General features: G+C 44.5%; 1 protein-coding gene across 1 annotated transcript in view; it reads right to left on the bottom strand.

Moving 5' to 3' along the window:
• The window catches only part of ANKRD29 (ankyrin repeat domain 29), a 42564-nt gene that overhangs the window by 16076 nt on the left and 8209 nt on the right, over window positions 1–18279 (bottom strand). Inside the window, exons 2-6 of the mRNA XM_065889462.1 lie at window positions 16246–16356; window positions 12463–12561; window positions 8452–8550; window positions 4807–4905; window positions 1058–1156 (exon numbers count right to left, since the gene is read on the bottom strand). Coding sequence (XP_065745534.1) covers window positions 1058–1156; window positions 4807–4905; window positions 8452–8550; window positions 12463–12561; window positions 16246–16356 — 507 coding nt within the window. The remainder of the gene's footprint in view (window positions 1–1057; window positions 1157–4806; window positions 4906–8451; window positions 8551–12462; window positions 12562–16245; window positions 16357–18279) is intronic.

The raw sequence follows: 18279 nt of genomic DNA, 5'->3' as shown, positions 1-18279 counted from the left end.
GGAACTTGAAGATATTATCAGGATCATTTTGTCCAGCCTTCTAATTTTCAGATAAAGTAACAGAGGTCCAGAGAGGTTAATTTACTTGTTCAAAACCACACAGCTAGTTAGTGGCAGAGTTGGATCTAAAGCTCAGGATTCCTGACCTCCAATCTACTTTGCCCAAAGGCTCTTTCTTTTCTCACGTTCCTTATGCACTTGGATTTCTAAAGTCTGAAGAAGCCTGTGGCCAAAAGCTCAGGCCGACCTTAAGGTTCCTATAGCTATTCACTAATGAGAATACAGGTCTTCCCATATCAGGCCACATGACAGTGGAAATCTGCCTGCGTGTCATTTACTGGTAAGTTATCAGCTTGACTTTTCCCTAGAAAACTACCTTTAAAGTACTGTTACCTTAATCTGAAATGTTTCGTTAAAAACAAATGGATTAGTGCAGAAATAGTTATGAGAGGCTAATTATAATACCTTACATTTGGATGGCTCTTTACCATTTATAAATGTGGCCTGTATTACCTTGTAGTCCTGTTCCTTTAAGTATCAGTTAATTGATTTGCCAGATAACAACTACTTTTGGTAAATGAAGTCTCAGTGGTGTTGTAATGGTGAGAGATGAAGGTGCAGAACCCAGTAATGATTCCAAGAACATGGACTCCTCTTTGGCTCAGCACAAGAAGTGGTGGGTAAGAGATAAGGCAGCATATCAACAGAGAGACTGAGCAAGGGCAAGGCTACCTGACCCGCCTCTATTTACCTATGTCCCAGGCTAGCCTACTCTCCTGACCCCAGTACAGCCATCATTTATTTGAACAGGAGGTGGCAGAGTATGTACTTGTCCTCAGACGCCAAACATCTTGAATAATGGTGTCAGCCTGATTTCATAGGCTTTCGGGTGAGCCCAAGGCAAAGAACAGGGAAAACCCTAATCAAAGATGAACTTTTTACCCAGAGGCAAAAGGGTTTAGAGACGCCCAGTGCTGACTGGTTATCTTAGGCACGTGCTGCTGCAGGCCCGCAGGCCCGCCCCGCCTACCGCCCCATGCGCACGCGCAAACATTACCTGCCTCGGCTGGTTGACTTTTGCTCCTGAGGACAACAGTAATCGAATCACATCCAAATAACCACCTTGGGCAGCTAGGAAGAGTGCGGTGGCTCCATCCTGACAGATAGCAAATTGAAAGTGTTAACAAGTCATCTTTCACATTTATTATAAAAGAAATTAGATTTTTATTTCCTCCCCTCCCCCCTTTTAATATGTGTGGCGTTTTCTTCATTGAAGAACCATTCTAAAACATCACACTAAGTCAGGCTGAAAGGTAAAGTTTAAAATAGACAGTTGTATAAGGATGAGTTACGACATATGTAATGACTATTTACTCTATAAAATCTTGGTCATACAGCTTATGATACATCTAGCTGGAAAACTCAGGTTTTCCAAATAATCATCATTTTCCTCTGTCTGCATAGGTTTCTCATTAGCTGCCTTCTGCTTTTGTTGCATGATCTCAGAGTCCACCCTCTTGTATTTAGATTTTAAAAACATACACATTTAATACAATTTTCCATTGCAGTCCTTTTGTCACTGAGAGCTAAGTGTTCATGAAAAAACAAAAAAACAGAATAAAATCTGTTAATAGAAAACAAAAAAGAAATCCCTCAAATCTATTTTGTGTGCTCTAATGAACTGGGAATGAAAAGTATCCTTTTAATTAGATATTCCCTACTCCTTTCTCTTTCGTGCTCCCTTATCCATGTTCTCCCAACATGCAGTTCCTCTAAGCTTTAAAACACAAGATGCTTCCAGAATACCCACCCTGGTAAGAATGTCCATGAATTCTCTCCATGCCAGCCCAGCAGACGCCAACAATACCTATACACACAACTAAGCAGTCGTGCATAAAAAGCCCAAAGCAAGTGCTTGTTTCCGATTTTCTTTAGTTTTCTTTTTAACTGGGCCTGTACATCTTTTGGGCATTTCTTTTTTCTTGAAGACGTATCATTGGTTAATTTCAGCAAGTACATCGGTCAGTCGAGAGCACACCTCCTGTCCAGGTGCTTACTTCACACAGACAGCATTCACAGGACAGAGTGAGCCTCATTACTTTCAGACCTAAGTGGAAAACTACTTAACCCAGCTAATTACCACCCCTCACGGTCAGGAACATTAACCACAGGATCAAAGCACCTTCCCTACAAGTCCAACCAGGCAGAGGGTGCTGAATTTCCAGTGGGGGTCAGCTGAGCTGCCAGACTGCCCTCAACGCAATCATTAAAAAAGTAATCAGCCTGTACAGATTCTTTCTTTGTTTTTGGCCGTGCCACTCGGCATGTGGGATCCTAGTTCCCTGACCAGGGATCAAACCCACACCCCTGCAGTGGAAGCTCGGAGTCTTAACCACTGGACTGCCAGGGAAGTCTCAGCCTGTACAGATTTTTAAGCAAATGTTTGATATGGGGATACAATTTTCAGCTGTTCCTTACTGTGTTGCCACAGAAAGTCTTCCCTGCCCTTAGCAGCTGATAACTCTTAGGAATTTTCCAAAACAGATCTCCATGCATTGGATTTTTTTTTTTTTTTACTGTGCTTTACACATTTCTGTTCCTAGAAGTTTTCAAGCATCATTGACACTCCCTGCCCCCTGCCCTGTATTTCAACTGTTTTTAATGGAAACATTTATATTTGGACTGTTTAGGTAAGGGTAAAAGTCTTAATACAAAATGGAAGTTCTGGTGCATGAAATTTCTAGGTTACCTTATAACAGAGAGGAATTTACCATGGGAATGGGATCTCCCCAAACTCTACATTTCTAAAATTAAGTGTTGCTTCAAGGAGCCTTATGGAAGAATGTTATCTAACAGTACAAAATCTATACCCACAGTCAATTTGGATTGCTGACTATTAATGGTAATGCTATGAAAACAATAACCCATTTTCCTTTTCCAAAGACAGGGGCTCTTGCTATTCAACCTGTACATACATATACTCATACACACTCTCAGATACAACTTCACTATATACAGTTGAAGAAATACGGAGCTGCAGACCTCTGTTTCTCAGATGTGGCCACATGTCAGAACCACCTGTTGCCCAAGCTGCCCTCAGAGACTCCAGTTTAGTTGGTCAGGGGTGGGCCCAGGAAGTGGAATTTTTTTAATGCTCCCTGGTTCTAATGGACAGCCAGAGTTGAGAATCACTCCTTCAGACCACAGTCAAGTAGTTTAGTCATTGAACCAGGAATGCTACAGGTTCACAGAGTGGTAACAGATTTTGAAGTGCAAAGCCTAAGGCTAGTTTCTATGGATTTCAGAGAGGCTGGTGATTTGTCAGAGGTATCTGTGTAAACTCTGGAAAGGGTGTTCAAATGGAAAAGTTCACACCTACACATCTCATTACACGTCTATGAAAGTATAGCACCCCTGGGCATAGGGCTCATGTCTAGTGGTACAATAGCGTAAAATATGGTTCCTAGACAAATGGAAGCAGGAATTCTTCCACTCCTCACCATGAGACTGTCAAGTCACTTTATCTCCCCATATTTTATTTTTTCCTCCAAAACAAGAATAACATTTGCCATAAATTCTACGGAATTAGAGTGACCATTAAAAATGCTTGGGTAATGTGCTAATTGCCGATTAGCGGCAAACAGACCCACACTGGCAGTGAATGCCTTTCAGGGTCAATGGCGTGCATGTATTTCAGAGGTCTTCATTCACCCATCCTCACTTCTCTTCCAAATAACTTGATTTCTCCTTTTTTGTGTTCTTCCTCCCAAATAACTCTACAACAGGAGGACTTATGTTGGTTTTCAGCAAGTCCATACACTGGGCTTGACATGTTACAAATAAGTATGTATCACATTATTTTTGAAGCTCTTAATTACATAGGTACATGAAATATATCATATGTGCAAGAGATTTAAAAGGCAGAGCAAAGGTGGGTAAATAAGATTATGGGTTTCTACATAGAAAAAGCTCACCTGGTTAACTCTATCTTTTTCCTTTGATGTCTCAGATGTCACTTCTTTTTTTTTTTTTTAACCCATATTCAAACTGTTCTTTATTCTGCCTAACATGCATTGATACGATTGTAAGCTGAAGGTCACCAAGGAATATTTTATTGGTTCTTCTGTTCTTTTTAGATCCATGAGATGATCAGACAAGAAATTCTGGAGCAAGTCCTCAACAGGGTTGTTACCAGAGGATCCTCCCCCATCACTCATTTCATAGGTATTGGACTTTGGAAGGGTGGATAAAGTTGTCAGGAACATTTTAATTTAAATGTCATAATGCTTTTGGTCCTGGAAAAAAAATTTAATGATACGGTAGATTGACATCTTTAATGACATCTTTGATTATGATGCCAGTAAAACATAAATGCATTTATACTGTCTATGGTTGTCAAGAAGGAAAGGAGCGTATAACTAATGAGTGAAACTTCTATCTCGCATCAACTTTCTCTGTGTTTTGTTTTAATACTTCTCAGGTGAGTGCTGTCCTTCTACTATCACTCATTGACCTCCCATTCTCTTAACCCTTGACATTCTGACTTCAGTACTGGTCTCTTTGGTGACCTCTGAGGGTTTTGCTCTTTTAATACATATATCCTAATGCCTAAATCCACTGGTCGTATCTTAATCACCAACTTTCTTAATTTCTCTATCATTCTACACTGTTTACAACTCCCCTGAAGTTCTCTGATAACTGCAATAATTTGCATCAGATGCCACTTCCGGAATTTAGACTGCGATGCTATTTGTGATAAGGGAATGAGCAAGTGTCCCCCCGAGAGCCCCCCTGAAACACACTCACATAAAGTTGGTCATGGATGTTGGCTCCGTGCTTCAGCAAGGTCTCCACCACCTTCATGTGCCCATACTGACTGGCGGCCAGCAGGGCAGTGCCCCCGTCCTGCGGTCATGAGAAGTATAAATGCGTTAGAAACAGTGAGGGCACAAATCTTACGAGCAGAGGCTCTTCACGTGGTGAGAACTTTGGAAAAGAATTTTCCATACATAATAACAAACTCACTTTTCCTCTTTTCTCTCTTTTACTTTTTCTTTATAATCGTGACAGAGTTCATCTTAAGGGCATCTTTATGTTGTGTACTGGCGTGACTTGCTTGAGATATATTACAGCTATTTGCTAAGTTATTATAATTAATTTAGAAATTTCTCATGTCAAACGCAGAATCATCTCTTTGCCTCTCAATAAAGGAAACAGAACAGGAAGTCTGTACCAATCAGTTGTGTCTTGGAATCACCAGAATCATCTCCTGTGGTCTCACCAGAGACCCAACTGACAAACATTGGCTTCTCCCCGTGGGTCCACCCAGTTGTAGGTCTCTGAGATTAAGGTGTTTTTAGGGAGTAGCCCTCTTGGGCCCCTGCCTTCATGGGACGAAATCTGCATGCACTGAAAGTGGGGATAACTGCAGCCTATTCCATGTGCTTCTCTCTCCTGTTTTGCATTTTCCTTTGAACATGTGCCAATTTGTCCAGACCTCTTTTAAAACGTGGGCGCTAGGACTCAACAGAGCACTGCAAAGTAGATGCGGCCTGATGGGACATTCCTTGGTTCCATCTCCTCTACTTTTATCTCTGTGCCTAAATTAGAATTAGCTTTTAAGCCAACCACACCAAATACTGACTCACTGAGTTTGTGGTCAACTAAAACCCTTTCTTTTTTTTTTTTTTGGCTGCGTTGGGTCTTCATTGCTGCGTGTGGGCTTTCTCCAGTTGCGGGGAGTGGGGCTACTTTTCGTTGCAGCGCACGGGCTTCTCATTGCAGTGGCTTCTCTTGTTGTGGAGCACAGGCTCTAGGCACACAGGCTTCAGTAGTTGCGGCACACGGGCTCAGTACTTGTGGCTCGTGGGCTCTAGAGCGCAGGCTCAGTAGTTGTGGTGCACAGGCTTAGTTGCTCCGTGGCATGTGGGATCTTCCCGGACCAGGGCTCGAACCCGTGTCCCCTGCATTGGCAGGCGGATTCTTAACCACAGCGCCCCCAGGGAAGTCCGTGAAGCCCTTAATGGTTTTTCTCAGGTGCTGGGCTGAGGCTTTCTCTTTTCCCATCTAGGGTTGTTGTGTTGTTTCTTTGGCTCTGTGAGTGGGTATGTGGACATTTGAGCCAACTGTAAACAATCGAAGAACGTGGACTCTGGTTCTAAAATACAAGTCATAGATAAAAGATAGGGTGGTTTCTAAATTTGGGCATAGACTGTTTATTCAAAATGGCTACCCTCGCAGCCCCACCCTCAGATTCAGTAGGTCTGGAGTGAGCCCCAGAGGGAGGCATTTGACCAGCCATGTGAGGTGACCGAGAGGTGCCAGAGGCAGGTGGGCCTCCCTTGGAGAAACACTGCTGCACATGGTCCCGCATTCACAGGCAGGCAGGGTGCTGGGGGATGCACATGGCTGAGTAAGGCTTCAGCAAGGGCCCGGCTGTGTGGTGGGAAGAGCTGCGTTTTGAAGGGTGGGGAATGGAGGAGAGAGACTGGAGGGCTGAGGCTGGTGGGGGTGGGTGGAGGTGGAGGCGGGTGGGCATTAAGAAGTTGCTTATTAAGCTATTAGCAGCAACGAGCACCAATGTTTCCAAGTTTTGTTGTGTCAATCTTCCCAGCTTTTTGCCTAATGGGTTTAGAGAACAGATAAAACATGATCGTCATAGAAGAGCTGATACCTTTTATTTAAAAAAACACATTTTTGGGGACATAGGTTCAATTACAATGAGAACAGTTGACACAAAGTCAGTTTGTTTTTTTGTTTGTTTTTTTTGCGGTACGCGGGCCTCTCACTGATGTGGCCTCTCCCATTGCGGGGCACAGGCTCCGGACGCGCAGGCTCAGCGGCCATGGCTCACGGGCCCAGCCGCTCCGCGGCATGTGGGATCTTCTCGGACCGGGGCACGAACCCGCGTCCCCTGCGTCGGCAGGCGGACTCTCAACCACTGCGCCACCAGGGAAGCCCACAGGGTCAGTTTTTTGTTTTTTTTTTGTAGCGGTACGCGGGCCTCTCACCGTTGTGGCCTCTCCCGTTGAGGAGCACAGGCTCCGGACGCGTAGGCTCAGCGGCCATGGCTCACGGGCCCAGCTGCTCCGCGGCATGTGGGATCTTCCCGAACCGTCGCACGAACCCGCGTCCCCTGCATCGGCAGGCGGACTCTCAACCACTGCGCCACCAGGGAAGCCCACAGAGTCAGTTTTGATGACAGGATCATACTAAAACTCAAAGCCTCCTGACACTGTCTTCTTCCCATGGAAAACTCTTGGCCACCTGCAGTTGACCTAATGGAAACATGTGGAACTGCTCGCCCTGGGTCCCATGTTCCATGGATTTCTGGGACAGCACAAACTGGCTCAAAGGCCAGCATTAACTTGTTAGCCAAGAAGAACGAAGCAGCCATGTGGTCACACACGATCATTTGACGTAGTTCAGAGTTGAGTCAGGTTTGTAGAACTTTTTATTTTTAGTTGTATCGCTTTTATAATTAAAAATAAAATGATATTTAATATAAAATATGTGTACACATGTATTTTGGATTACTGTATATTATATTCAGCATGTCTGGAGGCATGTACACGGTCCAACAGTAGGTTTTAGAAAGGACAGAAACCCTTTCTGAAATTCAGATCTACTTAATAGTGTTTTAACAGGAAAAAAAAAACTCCACTGGAAACCTCCTTGATATCAAAATATCACATAGAGTAAATTAAGAAAACCTAAAAGTTTCCAACTAGGGCAAATTTTCAGGAATTTTTTATGACTGAAGCAATTTTTTATGACAGAAATAAGTTTTCAATTACAATGCGATGGCAGTTCAAATTCTTCTACTACAAAGCATTATCATGAAAGGTCATGCTGTGAACACAAAATTTATCTTTCTGCAGCCTCAGTTTTCTTATCCACACGTCAAACATGAAGAATCAATGACTTCTTCAAAGGAAGAACCACAATTCCTTGCCCAACTATATAAACTGTAATCATATATATTTCAGTGAGGACATTTCAGAAAGTAAACTGTCTGCCAAACCCTCCTTAGAAATCTCTCAGATTCACTAGGATTGGCTTAATACTTCCAACAATTCCTATCATAGCACTGGGATTAGCCTTGAAGCAGAAAAAAGCATATGAAAACAGGGAGAGTTATAAAGCACCTGCTACTGTATCCATCCTGATAACAAAATTTAGTGTCCCAGAGTAGAAAGTTACCAGTACAAGTAACAATCTAAGCAATTCCTCCCACCCCGAGTTCTCCAATTGTGAGCCCAAAGTAAAAATGAATTGGATTCCTAGGACTACCCCTGAATCATTACAATTTAACCTTGTGAAACCCACCTTCTTAGGCTTGAAAATCTTGTAAAAAGCAAAGCAAAGATTCATACTATAGATGAAGAGAAATGGAAACTCATGACTGCTGAAATTCTTCAACAAGGTATAAAAGCAAGAAAATTCTCTTACTTTGGTCCTAAATTCAGTGGATGCTCCAAATTCAAAGAGAAATCTCACAACATCATTATGTCCTTGTTGAGCAGCAAAGAACAGGGCAGTTGTACCTGACTGAGAGAGAGAGAGACAGAGGCTGGTTTTAAAAGATATTTGGTTACATTACATTTGATTTATATGCTTGTAAACAAAACAAAACAAAATCCTTGCATATAAACTTCCAGCCTAGGAGGGGGCTATATTTGAACAGACTGTATTCCTTGTTCAGGTAAGTGACCAGTGTGGAGGCTGCTGGGTTCCAGAAATGTTAAGATGTAACAAGGTCTGGATGAGGAAACTGGGCTAGAATAGGAAAACTCTCATCTTTTTTTTTTTTTTTGGCTGCCCTGTGCACATGTGGGATCTTAGTTCCCCGACCAGGGATCAAACCTGTGTTCCCTGCAGTGGAAGCGTGGACTCCTAACCACTGGACTGCCAGGGAAATCCCTCACCTTCTTAATAGACATGAATTTTAGAGACTACCGAAGTGTGCAAATGCTATGTGTCTGGAGAGCAAACTAAAGGAAACAGTGGCAGGTCCATCTTCAGGAGACAAATATTCTGATATTGCAAATTGGATTACAGATGAACCGAGGAAGTCTGCTCTAAGCGTCAGTTCCACAGCACTGCCAGGCACTCTCTTCCAGCTTCCAAAACATGCGGGGTGAGGTCAGGGCCTCTCTTTGGCTATTTTTCCAGACTGACCTGGCTCAGGGAATTCTGGGGGTCACCGGGGACCTACATGTCATCGTTATTTGCGCCACACAGGTTACCTCTAAACCCAACACACTTAATTCCTCAAGGGCCACTGTGTTCAATGCACAATAGTTTTCATCACCAAGAACATGAGTTGAGCAGTTGGAACCAAACAGATAAATATAAAGACCATAAAAACCATACTTTGGGTGGAAGTCCAACAAACGTTTCTCTTCTTCTCCCAGCTTCTCTCCGTTTTTCTTAAGAGATTTTTGTGTATGTTGAACTAGCCCTTCACAATAAAGTCTTTGAGTAAGCAGATCTGGACTGTATTGTTTTTATTAGAGAAAATCTGTCTTTTCTTTAAAGTTAAAATAAACAAAGGCTGTAAAGCAGAGGGGAAAAATAAAACGATTAGGGAAGTTTTAAAGTCGAATTCTAAAGGGGCCCAAACATCTTCCTTCCGGAAGAAAATCAGCTGCTGAAGTGAAAATGACCTAAAACAATGATTCGGTGTTGTGGAAATTACTCAGAAGGATCTGTCCGGGAGGAGACTGGATGGATTTCCTGTAGTCTCTGTACTGCTCCTCTCAAGGCCCAGGCTTGCTGATCCGGGGCTGTGGAGAACCAGTGTCCGGATGCTATCTATCAAGGGTTATTCTCCCACGGTCCACAGCCAAGGTGACACCCAGAGGGGAGAGGGAGGGACTTCTAGATGCCCCCAGGAAAATGCAGACCTTACACGTGGTGTATCTTACTTTTCTCCACTCAGGGATGGGGGTCCAGCCTGGGAGAAGGGTGTTTTGCTTGATGAAAGTTTGGTTGGTGAATCATCCTTTCCGAAACACCTGCAGGTCAGGGCCTCTGATAAGAGTGGATCAAGGAAAACCAAGCGCTCCTGTCTGGTTTGGAGCTTGCCCCTGTATGCCCACCTCGGGTCTGAGTCTCTGTGGACTGAGGTCACATTCACTCTAGGCGTGACCTTGGATGTGTCTCCACAAAGGTGAACTCACCAGGCCCTAGACTGGCTTGGAAATACGTGCACCTCCCCAGGCCTGAATCTCCAGCCTCCCACTGCTCCTCTGCATCGGACTGAGAATGGATCCTCTGGCTAGATAGGACTCCTGAGATGGCCCTTGAACGATTGTGTGAACAGGCTCACATTTTAGTCCAATGTTCACCACATGCCTTTCGGAGAGAGAACTTATTTAACTCATGGCTGGTCAGAGAAGCCCTTTGCAAACATGGTTTGGTGAGAATGGCTGAGGTAGGCTAGCCAGTGAGCCTAGCTAACAGTGGGTGACCCAATCCTTCTAAAAATATAATCTCTGTGAAAATCCTATACCTTCTATAGCATCTCATCCCAAGGGAAGAAGGAAGAAGTGATTTAGGCTCAGGGCAAAACATATGGGTGTTTAAGGAATGTGGTTGGAGGTTTTGTTATGTCAGATGTAACATGGGCCTAGAAGATTTGTTCAACTGAAGTACAACCAACAGTCCCTCCCTGGGCCTTATTTAGACACAATGCAGTCTGCAACCTGGGCTTTAATGTCATATAGGAAAAAAGCAATGATTACAGTCAGCCCTCCATATCCACAGGTTCTGCATTCATGGATTCAACCAACCACAGAAAGAAATATTTTAAAAAAATTTCCACAACCGCTATGGAGAACAGTATGGGGGTTCCTTAAAAAACTAAAAATAGAGCTACCATATGATCTGGCAATCCCACTCCTGGGCATATATCCAGAGAAAACCATGATTCGAAAAGATACATGCACCCCAGTGTTCAACGCAGCACTATTTACAATAGCCAAGACATGGAAGCAACCTAAATGCCCATCAACGGAGGAATGGATAAAGAAGATGTGGTACATATATACGATGGAATATTACTCAGCCATAAAAAATAATGAAATAATGCCATTTGTAGCATCATGGATGGACCTAGAGATTATCATACTAAGTGAAGTAAGTCAGACAGAGAAAAACAAACATGATATCACTCATATGTGGAATCTAATTAAAAAATGATACAAATGAACTTATTTATAAAACAGAAACAGACACAGATTTCGAAAACAAACTTACACTTACCAAACAGTGGGTGAGGAAGAATAAATTAGGAGTTTGGGATTAACACATACACACTACTTTATGTAAAATAGGTAACCAACAAGGACCTACTGTATAGCACAGGGAACTCTACTCAATATCCCGTAATAACCTATACAGGAAAAGAATCTGAAAAAGAAAGAATATATGTATATGTATAACTGAATCACTTTGCTGTACACCTGAAACTAACACAACATTGTAAATCAACTATACTCCAATTAAATTTTTTAAAAAAAGAAAAATTCCATAAAGTTCCAACTTGCCACGCACCAGCAACTCTTTACATAGCATTTACATCATATTAGATATTATAAGTACTCTAGAGATGATTTAAAGTACATCGGAGGATATGCGTAGGCTATATGCAAATACTGTGCCACTTCACATAAGGAACTTGAGTATCTGCAGATTTTGGTATCCACGGGGGGTCCTGGACCCAATCCCCTGCGTATTCAGAGGGATGACTGTACTCTAGTCCTTTTTAACAATTCACTATTGTGAGAACTTCACATCTCTGTCACTGGCGTTATTCTATTTTTTTTTTTAACATCTTTATTGGAGTATAGTTGCTTTACAATGGTGTGTTAGTTTCTGCTTTATAACAAAGTGAATCAGTTATACATATACATATGTCCCCATATCCCCTCCCTCTTGCATCTCCCTCCCTCCCACCCTCCCTATCCCACCCCTCTAGGTGGTCACAAAGCACCAGGCTGATCTCCCTGTGCTATGCGGCTGCTTCCCACTAGCTATCTACCTTATGTTTGGTAGTGTATATATGTCCATGCCACTCTCTCACTTTGTCCCAGTTTACCCTTCCCCCTCCCTGTATCCTCAAGTCCATTCTCTAGTAGGTCTGTGTCTTTATTCCCATCTTGCCCCTAGGTTCTTCATGACCACTTTTTTTTAGATTCCATATATATGTGTTAGCATAGGGTATTTGTTATTCTCTTTCTGACTTACTTCACTCTGTATGACAGACTCTAGGTCCATCCACCTCACTACAAATAACTCAGTTTCATTTCTTTTTATGGCTGAGTAATATTCCATTGTATATATGTACCACATCTTCTTTCTCCGTTCGTCCGATGATGGACACTTGGGTTGCTTCCATGACCTGGCTGTTGTCAATAGAGCTGCGTTATTCTTATTCACGTGCAAAACCTGACTTACCTCTCTCTGGAGATTGATGTCAGCTCCTTGCAGGACGAGCTCCCTCACACAGCCTATGTGGCCAGCATAGGAGGCGATCATGAGGAGTGTTGTGCCATTCTGGGTGGGGGAGAGACAGATGAGCAGTCAGGCCACGTGACACCAGAGAGGTGGCCTGGAGAAGATGCCGCAGACGTCAGCTCCTCCCAGGACACGTCCGAGCTGAGCGCAACATCTCCCGTAGTAAATAAAAGTGTCTCGTGAATAATCTTATGATGCAGACCAAACAGGAAAAAGCAAAGTGACAAATTGCTGAGGCTGGCATTTTCAATTCAAACATTCACTTACTTCCATTACCCTCAGACACGCAGTCCAAGTGAACCACGGTTATTGCATTTTGAGGCAGCAGTGACGTGGTGGCCTCGTTTTATGATTCCTGAGCCAAAACACTGTTATTAACGCAAAAAAGTGGGTTAAGTGGTACTAGTCGGTTTTCTGAGTTTAGAATTCTTTATTTTCAAACGGATTCAGGTAAAGATGCCACGAGAGACTACAGAAGTGAGAGTCAGGAGCCCCGGGGTCCATCTCTGTCATCAACCAGCAGCGTAACCTGGGGCACACTGCTCACAATTCCTGGGACTCGTTTACTTCAGGTTTAAAATGAGGAGCTGGATGATATGATTGCCAAGGTCCCTGCCAGCTTTAAGATTCAAGGGCTTGAGACGTACCACCTGATATTCCAATTCAAGTGGACTTTTGTGGTTTAATTTACATTTGTTTTCAAGGGCTCGAAACTGTAATCTGAACCACCTCTTCTGTGTGGTCAGCCGCCTGCTTCTGTGGAGAGGATAAGAGAGAGGCAGACGGCTCTGCCTGTGAGGAAGCCTCACGAGGTACGGGGTGGTGATTCTTAGAAGCCTCGTGCTATATATTCAATACGTCTGTGGGATTTTGTAGGAAGGCAGTGTAGTTGAGTGGTCACTGACAGTATGATTCTGGGCCGGTTATCTGAGCTCTCAAAGGCTCATTCACCTCATCTGTAATGCGGACTAGTAAAAGCATCTGCCTGATTAAATTAAATGGGGAAAAGCAATAATTCAGGCGATGTGCTTATCTTAGTAATGTTAAATATTCAGTAAGAGTTAGATGTTAGGGCTTCCCTGGTGGCGCAGTGGTTGGGAGTCCGCCTGCCGATGCAGGGGACACGGGTTCGTGCCCCAGTCCGGGAAGATCCCACATGCTGCAGAGCGGCTAGGCACGTGAGCCATGGCCCCTGAGCCTGTGCGTCCGGAGCCTGCGCTCCGCAACGGGAGAGGCCACAACAGTGAGAGGCCCGCGTACCGCAAAAAAAAAAAAAAAAAGAGTTAGATGTTAAAATAATATTATGATGCCTCAGTAAATGTTAGATTATTATTTGGTTTTTGTTGACTCGTGTGAAAGACGATCCTAGTTTGGGGAAAGTCTTGTTTGCTATAAGTAAAAGTACCGGTAGAATTGAGAAGATGATACTCTTCTACCCCACGTGACAGCATTTGGTATTTGAATGTAGGACCTTCATGTCGGCTGTACCACCTATCATTCAGGGGGACTTATTCCTCCGTGTTTTTCAAGATTAGAGTAGCAAACTTGGAGTTACCAACCTCCTCTTGAATGTGAGAACATTTTTATTCAGCATTCAGACAGAAGACTCCTTGATTTAAAGCCAGTCTGAACAGGCAAGCTATGAATGTATCCTTTGCGTGAGAGATGAGAAAATTTTTTCATCATGGGTCACATCATGGGTCACATCATGGTCTCAAAATACAAATCAATCATGAGCTACAGGAACCCCAGAGCACTTAACTTGGATATGTTAAAAAGAAAATAAAAAACAACAGGCTCATCTATTTTACAGTAAGGGAAGATGAATGAAACAAATAACCAAAATGCTCCTTTACACATTGTATTTCACTTCCACATCATGGTCGACTGAGGAGAAGTCAGAGGTTGGGACAAAGGAGGAATAGAATACAAAGCCCGCGCGCCTAGAGCCCCTGCTCCGCGACAAGAGAAGCCACCGCAATGAGAAGCCCGCACACCACAACGAAGAGTAGCCCCCGCTCGCCGCAACCAGAGAAAGCCCGTGCGCAGCAACAAAGACCCAACGCAGCCAAAAATATAAACAAACAAATTAATTAATTTTAAAAAGAGGAGGGATCTGTGGATGTATTAAGCTACACAAAGCTGGAATCAGGAGAAGGTCATAGGGGGTGTCTGAAAAGGGGTGACTTTAAGAAAAAGGAGTAAAGTGGTCATCAACATGGTCAGTGGGTGAGGCCACAATGGAAACAGGCATTCCCACTCCAGTTCTGTCCAGTGTGGCACTGCTGCCCAGCGAGACCCAAGTAAGACCCGACGACCAGTTCACAGATGCCCAAGACCCCATATCAGTTTGGGTCCTGGCAAAGAACAGATGGTACATTCAAACTGGGATAACTGGACGAAAGTTTAATAAAGAGACTATTTATAAGGCTATGCTCTGGATGTAGGGAAACTACAAAGAACAGTACTGGGAGCGAGTAACAGCGGAGCTGCACTGCTAGCCCAGGCCCGAAGGCGTGAGGGACAGGTGGTGGCTCCCAGGACGGAGAGGGTGAGAGTCCTGCTGCCAGACAGGATGGGGGGGGTCTAGACTCCCCAACATCCCTGTCCTCCCTCCCTCTGATTCCTGCCAATGCTCCCACTGGCCAAACCCTACTGGAGGCCAGAGGGAAGCCAGTCCCCTGGGGCAGGCCAGACAGCTCCAACTCTGGGACACAGAGCAAACTGGAGAAAGTTACAAGTGGGTCTGGAGGTGCACCCCAAGCTGTCCTGCACTGAGGCCCGGTGGCGGGGGGGGCAAAGTGGAGCAAATTTTGATACCTCGCTTGGGCTGGTGGCTGACATCACCTACCAAATTTGCGCAATAAAAAATGGAAATGGCACACCCTGTTATCAGGAAAACAGGAAGGCTCCTGTGCAAACATTTCTATTTAATCCCTAAAATCAAAACATCTCCTCTCTCCTCATCTGAGGTCCTCTTAGTCCCCAGAGACGCGACATCCTGCCGAGAACAGGGAAATTGCCGCCTCTAGCCGGGGAAGGAAGGGCTCTCGCAGTGATGCCTGAAAGTAGGCGGGAGGACCTGTTTTTATTTCCCCTTCATTGCCGATGAGGGTATTGGTGTTTGCCAAGGTAAGGAAGGGATAAGAGGCTGGGTGGAGGCTTCCATCTCTCAGTAGAAAAAACCCAACTCCCACATCCGCGGCAGCCCCCTTCCGTTCTGAATCATCTCCCCCTTTTCTTCTTGGACTTGGCCGATTCTGATTCCCAGTGACGTGTCTCTTCCCCTATTGTGGCCCCTCCTGTTTTATGCAGGTAATGGCTTTCCCAGTATGTTTTTTGTTTTTTTGTTTTTTGCGGTACGCGGGCCTCTCACTGTTGTGGCCTCTCCCGTTGTGGAGCACGGGCTCTGGGCATGCAGGCTCAGCGGCCATGGCTCACGGACCCAGCCGCTCCGCGGCATGTGGGATCTTCCCGGACCGGGGCACGAACCCGCGTCCCCTGCATCGGCAGGCGGACTCTCAACCACTGCGCCACCAGGGAAGCCCCCCAGTATGTTTTGAAGTTCCCCGTGGTACTTCGGACTTTTTGAAAAGGATGAAGCAAGCAAACACATGGAAAAGCAGACAAGCACTGTGAAGGAAGGGTACTCGGCAGGCGCTCTCATGCCAGCGGGGGACGGCGAGCTCCCAGCATGCGTGTACCGAATGGACCGGTCCGTACACTGTCCCTGCAGTCCACGTCCACTCGGCCACTGTTCAGCAGCAGCCTGAGCAGGGCCAAGTTGCCCCTCCTCGCTGCCCAGAACGCCGCGTTGGCAAGTGGGGTTTCCTTCTGCAGAAGCAAAACAAAACGGAATCTTAAAATCGATCTTCATTAACACGACCGCTTCCACGCAGGTACGCACTACCATTCAAAAGGGAGAACTTCCAGATGTGTCTGATCATTTGAAAGAGTGCTCCTCTGGCAACAGGTGATTGTCGTTGCTTGTTTATGGGATGCAGATACCCGAGCCATGGGGCTGTGATGAAGAGCCGTGTTGTTGATTACACAGCACTATTAATACTCTATTTCCCACCAATGTCCTCACTTTCCTGCCTCTGTTCACAGTTTCCTTTTTGTTTGAAATGAATTTTCCCCCATCCTTCACGGCCAAGGTTCTGCTTAAAGGTTATTTCCTCCCTGAAGTGTTCCCAAATCTCTCTTCGCCTCTAAGCAGAGGGAAATCTCTCCCAATTCTGAGTTTACAGGTACCTTTTCTGTGACCTCAATACTTTCTACCTGGTTCCAGCTGCCTGGGTAAATGCCTCACTTTCCCTCCACCAAATTTTCTCTGTTTCAGCTGGAACTTGACAGAGGTTTCTGCTGAGAACAAGGAACTCTGGGCAGAAAATGTTGCTGTGAGTCCTTTAAGAAAAAGGAGTAAAGTGGTAATCAACATGGTCAGTGGGTGAGGCCACAGTGAAAACGGGCATTCCCACTCCAGTTTTGTCCAGTGGATCCTTCACTCCACTCCTGGGTTATTTTAAAGTTGCTAAGTTAACGTTGGAACAACTACAGAAGGAACAGAGCTGGAGAACAGGTCTCCTGAATCAGAGCTGCAGAGTTGACTGTAGTACCACCACCTTCTCTAAAACAGATCAATTTGAATTTGCAGAGAACAGTCCCTGGTGGGGGTGAGGGACAGACAGAACCAGACAGCTCAGGGTTTCCACCCCAGCCCTGGGCAGCGGACTTGGCCCCGCTGAGGCCTGGGTTCCTCTTGCTCAGATGGAGATCACATTACCCGCCTTGAAGTTTATGGTAAAAATTAAATGATGCAGGTTAATTGGCTAATACGGTGCCCAGCACATCATACATGCTTACAAATACTAGTTTCTTTCCTTCTGTCCACTTTCTTTCCAAAGTTAGAATCAACAGGCACAGCTGAACTCAGAGTATTGGTACTAATAAAGAATTCTGCTGGTCTCAGGAAATTTTCTAGTATTCAAATTGTTGAACAAAAACACTTTTTGGGGTGGGCTCAAAGCACATATCTGCCCCAGAGGGTCTTTTATGCAATACGTCTTCTAAGTGTATGTATAAGGTATTACATACAATAGCTAACTCACCGATGCTAAGTTGAAAACACCAACAATTTCCGCTGCTCCACAGAACCATCACAAGTGAAGGTCCAGTGGCAGCAGAGCGGTGGCCGCACCTGTGGGTGTGAGGATTTAATTTCAGGAGCTCTTCAGCACATACACAACTTACTGTTCCTGTGCATTCTTGGACAAGAGCGTGGCAAAGTGGGGAGTGATAAGCAGATTACAAGCATACTTGGAATGCTTTCCTGGCTCACTTAGGAGGAAACAGATCACCTTAAATTCCAGGTGAATAATTTGCTTCCCCTGAAGGTGTAAGCTTTACTGTCCCAGGAGTTTTCACACCCAGTGTCTGTGGTTTTTGCACCAGGCTGGGTCTGATGTTACAGTTGTTAGTAAGTGGGTGAAGCAATGGCAAGGCTGGTTTGACTTGTATAATAAATCATGAAACAATGCCCCTTTAATAGAGAGATTGCACAAGGCCAAGATGAAGTTTGGGAGAGTGAATCAGGAAGACAATTTAATATGCACCATGGAACAGCTCTGTTGGCTTTTCTGGAAACATGAAACCTTGAGAGTCATAAAGTGTAAATCATTTTCAGTGATTTTGTTGTTTCACTTTAACCCCAAATACCTTTCAAAAAACCATTCGCAAACCACAAACTTCTATTGT

Source organism: Phocoena phocoena, chromosome 13, assembly GCF_963924675.1.
Source record: "Phocoena phocoena chromosome 13, mPhoPho1.1, whole genome shotgun sequence".
Lineage (NCBI taxonomy): Eukaryota > Metazoa > Chordata > Mammalia > Artiodactyla > Phocoenidae > Phocoena > Phocoena phocoena.
This window is presented reverse-complemented; position numbering and strand designations above follow the sequence as displayed.